The 9,902-nt window shown below is 54.0% G+C and overlaps 1 protein-coding gene across 1 annotated transcript; it reads right to left on the minus strand.

Moving 5' to 3' along the window:
* Positions 1–277: 277 nt before the first annotated feature.
* Positions 278–7,493, minus strand: LOC113147374 (transcription factor SPT20 homolog). Its single transcript, XM_026337708.1, has 3 exons — positions 7,462–7,493; positions 7,006–7,141; positions 278–862 (listed from the first exon to the last, which is right to left on the minus strand). Exons 1-3 carry the CDS (start codon positions 7,491–7,493, stop codon positions 278–280), a joined length of 753 nt encoding a protein of 250 aa, XP_026193493.1.
* Between the last annotated feature and the right edge of the window lie 2,409 nt (positions 7,494–9,902).

A 9,902-nucleotide genomic window follows, 5' to 3' on the forward strand; every position in this document is an offset into this window, starting at 1 on the left:
ACAGATAGTCCCCCAAGAGACAGTCTCAAAGAGGCACAGTAGCGACCAAATCTTCGCCAACAGAAGCCTAGTGCGTGCACACGCGCAGCGGCTGGACCTGATCTTTGTGGAGGATCGCAGAAGAAGACTGCTTATGCGGAAGTTCTTCGTGTCTCTCCTAAAGTCGTATTCGCTAAGCAAGGGGCGTTGCATGACTTCTATGGAGAGTCGCTTGACCTCCTCCACCAGCTCGGCTCGAACTTGGAATGAATACACCTGAGGAGGCGCAAGCAAGCCACTACGATTTGGTCGAAGCCTTGGAGTCGAGACGCAAGCGTGTGTTGAGGGGCATGTCTGAGTGCATATTTAGAGCTGCACACACGTGTCTCTCAGACGCTGCGGAGTCAGCACTCAGCTGCTGCTGCCCGATCTGCTGCAGCTGCAGCTGGTCCGCCTCGTCAGCACAATCGGCAGAAGCAGCAGTGAGCGTGTCTCCTTCTATGTCGGAGCCAACAGCGTTCCTGTCGTTAATTGAGGGGTGTCTGGAGGCAGCAGCTAAGACTGCAGTATCCAGCTCCGAAGGCACAAAGGCCAGCTGAGAAGCGTCTAGTGTTGGAGCACTGCTGGTCAAGTAAACATTTTCTTGCTGCTGCTGTTGTTGCTGCTGCTGTTGCTGCTGCTGCTGTTGCTGCTGCTCGCTGCCGGGGACTGCCGCTTGCTGCTGCTGCTGCTGCACTAGGCGCATAACTTGCTGCTGCTGCTGTTGCTGCTGCTGCGGCAGCAAGGATGCGCTGCGGATGCGGGGGTTCGAAAGGAGGTAATCCAGTTCTTTCTTGCTGGCAGACTCGATGAAGTAGCAGCTTTCATTCAATACCAGTTTGACCTAAACGCGAGTCACCCCAACAGCACCGCGTACACGCGAACACTACTCGAGGCTCTTCTTCTACTTCGCCTCCCCCTCCGCCTCCCCAACTATTTCTCTCTCTTTCTCTATCTAGCTCTCTGCATGTCTATTTTTCTCGCCAGCTGCAGATGGGGAGACTCTAGGGTGGTACCGTGCGCCGCGCGGCACAGAGAAAACGCTTCCGTTAGCTAGCACGGCGCTCGCAATCACCCAGCCACAAACTGCCTAAGCCTTAACTTTGCAGAGCGACTGCCACACGCGAGAGCGCAGCATTCAGAGTAGCGCCCATGCCGGGAAGACTGACCTTGCCGAAGGCTGCCGAGACATTTTGTATTTGTTGCACGAGCTCCTTGGGGAGGATGTTCTTGCTGAGTTTGTTGAGATTGGTCAGCAGCTCCGAAGCAGTAAGACCAACGGATATAGCCGCATACAGGGAGAAGACCGTCAGCTGCAGCAGAGCAATTTTCGCATGTACCGGAAGCACCAGCTCGTGAAGAAAACAAGACTAGATTCAAGGAGGCATTTCCAGCGTAGTCTAGGGAATGGCAAGGTAAGGGAACCTCAGCAGCCGCAGCGTCGTGCAAAGCAGCGAAACAACGCGCTGTCTTCTGTGAAATATTAGCAGCCTAAGCCGCATGCAGGAAGAGCAGAGGCCGCAGGTGCTGCTGCTGCTGTTGCGGAAGCAGCAGCAGCACGAAGGCACAAACACAAACACATATTCACATATTCACATACGCACACACAATGCTCACTTGGAATTCGTGCATCAATTCGCTCCGGCAGATAGGCTCTGCGACGGTGACAAGAAAGTCATTAGCCTGTTTGCTGCTCGGAAGGAACTGCTCCAGCAGCAGAAATCCGTCTCCACAAGCCCAGATAGGCCTTTCCTGGTGTCTCTCCTTGAGAACTAATGCTCTGTAGTCTCTTAGGCCCCTCTGCTGGAGGTGAACGGCGTCTGCCGTCAGGGGGAGCTGCGTGAGCTGCAACATCATGTTGGTAGTGTTGCCTTCCGGGAGACTGCCCAAGGCAGCACTCTTCGTGGCGAAGCCAACGGCTCCAGAGAGCCCCTTCTTTGCTGGAGCTAGCGAAGGAGGTCGATAGTTGTTATCCCCTGCGGGAAGGGATGGTATAGTGCCCCTCCTGCGACACCCTTGCACACGTGCCGCTGCTCCGAATACACCGCTTCCACTCGTCGCAACCACACACATACACGTACACAGAGAGAGAGAGCGAGACACGAGAAACACCAGCTCCCTATGGAAGCCTTCTAGGATCGCTGAGCCTTTCGGAAGGGACTCACCATCCCTTGCTCGTCCGCATCCGCTTCTTGTAGGGGTCGCCTGAGAGAAGAAAAACACCACCCCGCGAAGCAGCTTCTGCAGCGTTCGCAGCCGGAACGGCAGCAGCAAAAGAAGTCTTCAGAAGCCCAAGCAGAAAACAAGAACATACCATCACCATCAGCAGAGAGAGAGGCACGAGGGAGCCAAAACTGTGCCAGCGTGTTAGACAAAAGAAGGCGGACGAGGGAACAGCGAGAGGCGCATGCGTGCGCATACCTGCAGTCTCCATGGCTGCAGAGCTGGGTCGGTAGGAGGCTGCTTATGTGCAACACCAGCAAGTGGCTGCTCTTGCCTTCTTCCAGTGGTATCCCTGCGGCCGTTCTGTCTCCGCCGCTTTCTTTACCGGCACATCTACGGCTACCCCCGAGAAGAACTCGCTCAAAGCGCTACGGCTGAAAAATTGAGTGCCATGCGGCAAATAATGCTGCAGCGCAGCTCCTGCAAGTCTCGGCTTCCTTGCTGCAGCAGCAGCAGCAGCATTGCCTTCCCCTCCGTCTGTTTCCCTCGCTCCTGCTGCTCTTGCGTGCTACGCAAGTCGCTTCTTGGTGGGTCTGAGCAAAACTACCAATCAAGTGCGGCGCAACACGCGTGATCAGCCCATGCGACAGCCTGCCCGTTCAAACTTCCTGAGCAACTACTGCAGCCAAAAAAACAGAATCCGAAGAACCAGAGGCTGTTGAACGGCTACCCTGCTGCGCATAATTTGTGCAGGGTACGCCATAGAAGTGCAGCACAATCAAACTAATTACTGCTGCAGCAGCACTCTGCGTCACGCATGCATGGGAACATCTGTCAGGCGCTGTAGCTACACCCGGGGAACGCAGCCACTGCAGCAGCCACTGCAGCTGCCGCTTTCCTTCATGAAAAAACCCTCAAACAGCAACTGGTTCGCGCGCATCATGTGCAAATGCAGATATGTGCTTTTCGCGAGCTTCGCTTGATTTGAAGTTCGCCGCCATATGCAAAGCAGCGGCCGCAGCAGCGCGTGCTGCTGGGAGTGACCCTGAATGGCTTCCCACCGCATAAGCGGCGCCAAATTCTTCAGACACTTGCCATAACGCAAGAGAAATATACTTTTCCTTTTATAATAATCCCCCGGCTGCAGATTTTTTCCTCCGCCAGTCAGCAGCAGTGCCGAAGCAACAGGAGGGTGGGAGCAGCGCAGCACCCGTGCCGTGTTGCTGTCCAAGCTTTGGCAAACCCCTACGCTGTGCAGCAGCCTTGTGTGTATGTCTCTCTACCATGCGGCTATTAGGGAGAGGCTGTAGTGTCCTCTTGAGGGCCTTAGGCCAAGCAGGGGTAGGCTGCACGTGCGGCGTTGTTTTTGCAGGGTTTGTGGTGTAGGATGCTCCTGGGTGCGTTGCATGTGCGCGCAAACTTTGCGAGACACAACTGAATGTCAGGCAGCAAAGCCAGTTTCAGGAGTCGGCGGTCCAGATTCAGCAGATGCAGCAGCAGAGTGTACATACATGCCCCTGCGGCGCCGCGGAGAAATGCGGATCTTTCCGCTGTCACCGCAACAGCTGCAGCTGCGAAAGTGTGTTGCTGGGATGCAGTTCTCATGAGGCTTTCTGCCAGCACACGCAGCAGCAGCCACTGCCTCTGACCCATTTGCTGTCTGCAGATTCTGCACCCGCTGGAGCCGCGCATGTAGATCCTTTGCAAGCCTCGACAGCTGCGGCAGCTGCATCGGCGAACTGGTGTGCCCTGCCAGCCCTCCAACAGAGGGTCAGTGAGTTGACTAGCCTCGTGTCGCTGGGTGCTTCTGAGTACCGCGAGCTTTTGATGCTCGTGCAGCAGCAGCAGCAAGCGGAGGCAGTGCATCAGCAACAGCGCTCCGAATTCGCAGTCCAGCAGCAGCGTTTGCAACGGGCATACGCTGCACTGCAGCAAGACTTCGACGCCAACTACCGTCTGTTTGTTGCTGCTTGCGGAAAGCAAGAGCAGCAACAAAAGCAGCTGGAGGCCGCTCTCAAGGAAGTGTACTGGCAGCTGCAGCGGGAAGTCAGTAAGGCGGAGGCTTTGCGGTGTAGCAACACGCAGCTGAAGCAGCAGAGCGCCAACTGGGAGCAGCAGCTGCAGCAGCAGAAGAAGCGGTATCAGCAAGACATCCAGGCAATGCAAGAGCTGCTGCAGCAACAGGTGGCACTGTTGCAGCAGCAGCGGCTGCAGCAAGAAGAACTGCGACAGACGTGTAAGCGGGAGGCTGAGCTGAAGCAGAAGGCTATCAAGGATTTGCACGAAGTAACAGCGGATGCGGCAGCAGCAACAACCCGTCAGCAGCAGCAGCTGCAGCAGGTCCTACACAGCATGCAGCAGCGCTGCGCAGAAGAGGTACAGCGTCTGGCAGCGGCAGCTGCTGCAACGAGGCGGAAGCAGCAGCTGCTGCAGCAGCAACTTGAAGCCGTGCAAAGCTCGAAGAATGAGGGCAGCACTGCCTTGACGGCTGCGGATCTCAGAGAATGTCAGCGGCTGCGACTGGAATTGCAGCAGCAGCAGGAGGAACGCCATAAGGAACAGTATGAGCTGCAGCAGGAGCTGCAGGAAAAGCGAGTGCTGCTGCAAGGAGAGACTGCGGCGCGCATGCAGGCAGTGGCGAGCCTCAATAGCTGCCAGGAGACAGTGCAGCAGCAGCAAGTTCTGCTGCTGCAGCAGCAGCGCCTCATAGAACAACTCCAGCAGCAGCTGCACCCCGAACGGAGACTGAAGAGTAGCAGCAGCAGCAACAACAACTGCAAAGTTGAAGCGCTGCCTTCGGACTGTGCAGACGTTTCAACGGCAGCTGCAACGGCGTCGGAACAGAATACAACAGCCGCAGCACCTGACGCATTGGAGCAGCGCAGAGAGGACGAGAAACAGGAGCAGAAGGAGACAGAGCGGCAACAACTGCATGAACAAGATCAAGAAGGGGCAGCGACGCGTCTGTTGCTACGGTTCCTCCAGCAAATAGAAAGCGGCTTCGGAGGGCTTGAAGAAGAATCGCAGCATCCCCACAAGACTATCGACGCAGTAAGTGCGTTGCTGGGCAAGAGACTGCAGCAGTTGCTGCAGCAGCGGGCAGTACAGGAGCAGCACTTGATCCGTTTGCAGGAGGCAGTGCAACATCAAGAAGCGGAGCGTCGTGAACAGGAGATGCTGCATGCATCTGAGCTAGCCATGCATCGCGCCGAGTTCGAGCAGGTAGGGACGTAGGCGAACGCTGCCGCCTCTACCATATATATATATATATATATATATATATATATATATATATATGTATATATATGTATATATATGTATATATATAGCGGAGTGTGCATGATTGATGGGTTAGTATGCCTATTCCAAGGGTGTTGTGCTTGGCTGTGTATCTCCGATATTCGCTGAAGTGGGCGTGTATTTCCGCAGGAGTTGGATCGCATGCAGCAGGATATGCAGCAGCAGTTCGAAGTGCTCTCGCGGCAACTATGCAGCAAAGTAGGAGCCTGTACAGCAGAAGCAGCAGAAGCAGCAAGGGCCCTTGTAGAGCCGATGCACTGACCCTTCCTGAAGCACAACAGCGTTGCTATGTCTGAGCCGCCTGCTGTTTCAGTTTGTTGCTGCTGCGGCTGATGAAGGAAGCCGAAGTTCTTCAGTCTGACGACCAGTTGCAGAAGGCGGAGGCAAGGCTGCTTCGGCTGCAGCGGCAGCAGCAGCGCTGGCAAGCCTCCGTTCTTGTACTACCAGGATCGAAAAGGGAGTTCTCGAGCGCACACTGGAGCCGTGGTAAACGCAGCAGCGCGCGCAGGTGCGTTGGTAGTGCCAGAGCGTGCAGGGGTAGGACAGGCTCTCACGCTTCCGCCTCCTGCGGAAGCGGTGGAGGCGCAAGCAGGGAATCTTCGCTCTGTGTTTCCCCCCTTCAAGCTGAGCACCGCCACGGGGAAACAGAGACGCAGCAGCAAGTGTCGCAGGACGAAGCGCAAGCGGCAGAGCTCGAGAGATACCGAAGGGCCTTCAGTGCCATGCGGCTGCATGCCGAGGCGGTGCAGCAGCAGCACCAACGGCTGCTGCGGAGCAAAACAAGCGCTGTTGCGGAACTGCGGCAGCAACTGCAGCTGTTGCAGTTGCAGCAGCACCATCAGCGCCGGCAGCTGCAGCAATCTCTGGAAAAGGCCGAGGCTGACAACCAGGTAAACGCTGTGCATTGAAGGGTGTAGAATGGATGGCTGCTTTCCACGCCTTTGCATTAGAGCCGCACGCTAAGCCGTTGGGGTCTAGAGTTCAAGAGGCCTCCCTCTCTGCACTGTGTGTCTTCGGCTCCAACTCTGCAATGAAACATGCTGAGTTGCGGCACAGCACTACGAGCAGCGACAAGGCAGCGCACGAACTAAAACTGCATTTGTCATAGAGGCACACAGAGGAAGCAGCAGGAGCAGGAGCAGGAGCAGCGACTACAAGCGATGGAATGTTTCTTGCTTCTGACTAACCTCAGGCATTGCGGGAGGAGGCCAAAGCTTTGCGTGCCACGATTGGTGATTTGCAAGTGGGTGGTTGATGTGCTTGTTGCATGGGGTACTCCTGGGGCTAGGGTGTGGCTCTTCCCGCTCCCTATGAGAAGGCTTCCATGACGGGAGCTTTTTGTTGTAAGGCTGGTATGGGCAGTTAGCGTCTGGATGCTGCAGGAGGAGAGAGCCTCGCTGCTTGACGTCTCGAATCGTTTGCACTTCGAGTCGCTCAGGAGCGAACCCGCGTCCGCCATTCCAGGTGTACCTACAGCCAACATCCAGCGCCTGCAGCCACAAAAGCAGCCCTCTTCGCCTAAACAGCAGCAGCCGCAACAGCGACAGCAGCACTCTCAGCCGCAACAAGAGCAACTGCAGCAGCAGCAAAAGCAGCAGACACAGGAAATGGCACTGGCGGTGCAAGGCACGCATGCAGTGGCAACAAGGGTGAAGCGACTCTCTACCCTTTCAACCCCAACCTCTCATCGCGCGTAAGGCAGTCCAAAATACCTAAGTCTTGGCGTTTTAAGGTTCATAGGAGACCTCGAACCGTTCTCCAAAAGCCCGTATAACAAATATATCATGAGTTAGTTGCACTCGGCTCAGGATGCAGTGCCAGCAGGCCCTTGGGGTCCGCCTCAAGCAAGAGCAACAAAATAGACAGCCAGAGCAGTTGTTGCGGATGGGGAGGAGCTGTACCAGCGTGACGGACAAGCCACTGCGGTGGATATTGGAAAGGACGGTGTGCCTTTTAGTGCCGTTTGCTACATGTCGCTACAGCATATCTTGTCGATCGTTGGCAAATCGCATTTCCCTACAACCAAAATGATGTGCAGCTCAGCAGTGCCTCCCTGTAACACCACATATATGTAGGCCGCTTGTTTTGTACCTTTGCGCCATTCTCTGTCGGTGGAAGGCTTGTGAAGAGACGTGAAAATAGTTGTATGTGCATCCTTACTCTCTTGACATTTGAACTCGCTTTTGTGTAGGGCTCTTCGGCAGTCCTCGTGCCCTGGAGGCTGGCTACTTCGGACCGCAGCGAGTGCACTTCCTTAGAAGCCTGTCCAAGCATACTGCCTTTAGCTAGCTTCCATAGACTGCTACAAGAAAAGGAAGACTGCGAATTCTAGCGTAGCCAATTTGCTACGATGTTAAAAGGCTTGCACAATGCCTTTTTAGAGCCTGGGATTTGGCATTTTTCAGTTCCCAGGCGCAGATTTACACTAACTCTGGGTACCTGAATTCATCATGAGAATGAGAAACGAAAACATTGTGAATACAAGCCAGCTACTCTCAAACACAAGGCGAGACTACGAGAGATTGCCACAGAGAGGGAAGACAGATAACAGTGGCAGAGCTAGAGGCGCTTGCATTCAAGTATGAAGTGCTGCTGCTCATGGAGCGCTCTGGAGGCCTGCCTTGCACTTTAATACACAGCCCTGTAACTCTTCATCCGAAATTTCCCAACGGAGGAACTCAACTCCAGACACTACATAAACTTTGTGAAAGTTGCTGAATGTTCCTTCAAGGAGCTCCCTCAAAACGTAACCGCTCATCTCAGGATTCCACCATGGGGGGAGAGGCACGGCTGCGATGCGCGTTGGTGCATGCTCTCAGCATTCTAGGCCTTCACAGCTAGCTACACCTAGCATTTCAAACGCAGGCACGCGTGAATGCGTCTTCTTGTATCGAGCTGGCAGTGCTGTGATGGACGTAAGCTATACGACCAGCCGAACTCGAGAGTCAATATTATCAGCTATATATCTTTCTTCGAATATAACTGATGATATTCAAACGATATAATAGACAATAATTAAGGGTGTCATAGCCCCCTACAAAGTTGACGAGCAAGTCACGGGAGAATCGAGAAAACTGAAGCCAGAGAACTACGAACATACCGATGTATCGAGAAATAAGAAAACTTGGTTTGCAAAAGCCACAATTAGACGAACAGCCGCTTTAACTGTGCTGTCCCATGACAAAAGTGTTTCTAGAAGTCCACGATTCGGTTCATGGATTTGAGCCTGATGCAGCAAAAAGTAAAGCAATCAAGGCTTGGCCTTAGCCCTCACGCACCCGCAAGGCCGCTGAGAAGTCATATTGGTATGCACTTTATTGCTGAGATTTCATTCTTGGGCGTGCGCGGATCGCTGCTCATTAGGCTAATGTAATTTACAAGAACGCAGCCTGCGGCATGGACAGAGGATGCTGAGGCCGCGCAAGGCTACTATCGGCAGCCTTGAAATACCTGCGGTGCTCACTTTGTCCCATTATGACCTCCGCCCCTCCCTAGCAACCGACGATAATGGAAAAAGGGTGACAGGTATTCTGTCACCGCAAAGCACGGGTTCTCCCTACGCACCAAATGACTGCTTGCTATGCTCATCTCTTCACCTAAATCGAGCAGAGGTCAATAGTGAGGGAAAGGGAGCTCTGTGAGGCGTGGTGGGGGTGAAACCATGCCGGCGCCATTTTTGTGGCCATCATTAAATCTGACCCTCAGATTTAATATACCCACCGGAGAGTTTTCAGGAATCTCATGATCCTAGAGCTGTTCACTAGCTTCACCATTGTTGCCACAAAACTCTCAGGTCAACTGCATGAAGGACACCACCTAAAAAGTCGTCGATGCGCCCTCGCGACTCTACACCGGTTCAAGTTTCTGCGGGGCAGCCACTATTGTCCCTGACAACTAACAGGCTTTATTGAAACTGCTTGGGTTTTATGCTTTCGACAGCCATGCATTTGCGAATCTTACCAGAAGCGCGAATGACCAAAGGGTAAAGCACTCTCACGCTGGCCATGACGCACTGTCGTCTCAGAAAATAGGTGCCACGTCGCATGTACATTCTGACTTTTTCTGCAGTGCTTTTATGCGCGAAGCGCACGATCATGTTCTTTCGGTTCATGGTATAATTCGCACGACCGCCGTAAAGCTCACACGGTCCTTCTCGTGCATTAAGATGCATCGCGTGGAAGTGTTGTATGCACTGCTACGCCCAAGTCGTCAGCAGGTGAAGCCCCGCAATATTCATGCGTATGACTTGTTGGAAATCCTCCCAGTTTTAAAAAGGATTTTGATTTATCTGACGATGGATTTCTTAGATGGACTACATGAGGTTAAGTGCCAAGAACGCATGTACGTCGCTGTCAATAGTCTCAGCAAATATGCCCACTGCATCGCTTGCTCCACCTTCTCATGACTTAGAAGGTCGTGAA

This window comes from Cyclospora cayetanensis, unplaced genomic scaffold, assembly GCF_002999335.1.
Source record: "Cyclospora cayetanensis isolate NF1_C8 unplaced genomic scaffold, CcayRef3 CcayRef3_contig_10, whole genome shotgun sequence".
NCBI lineage: Eukaryota > Apicomplexa > Conoidasida > Eucoccidiorida > Eimeriidae > Cyclospora > Cyclospora cayetanensis.

What these genes read in the sequence shown, in the direction of transcription:
- LOC113147374 (XM_026337708.1), bottom strand. Translation starts at nt 7,493, where the DNA reads ATGCGATTTGCCAACGATCGACAAGATATGCT. An exon ending in AACGATCGACAAGATATGCT is followed by an intron (nt 7,142 to 7,461) that starts GTAGCGACATGT and finishes GAAAGGGTAGAG; the next exon opens with AGTCGCTTCACCCTTGTTGC. An exon ending in TCGCTGTTGCGGCTGCTGCT is followed by an intron (nt 863 to 7,005) that starts GTTTAGGCGAAG and finishes ACTCGCGTTTAG; the next exon opens with GTCAAACTGGTATTGAATGA.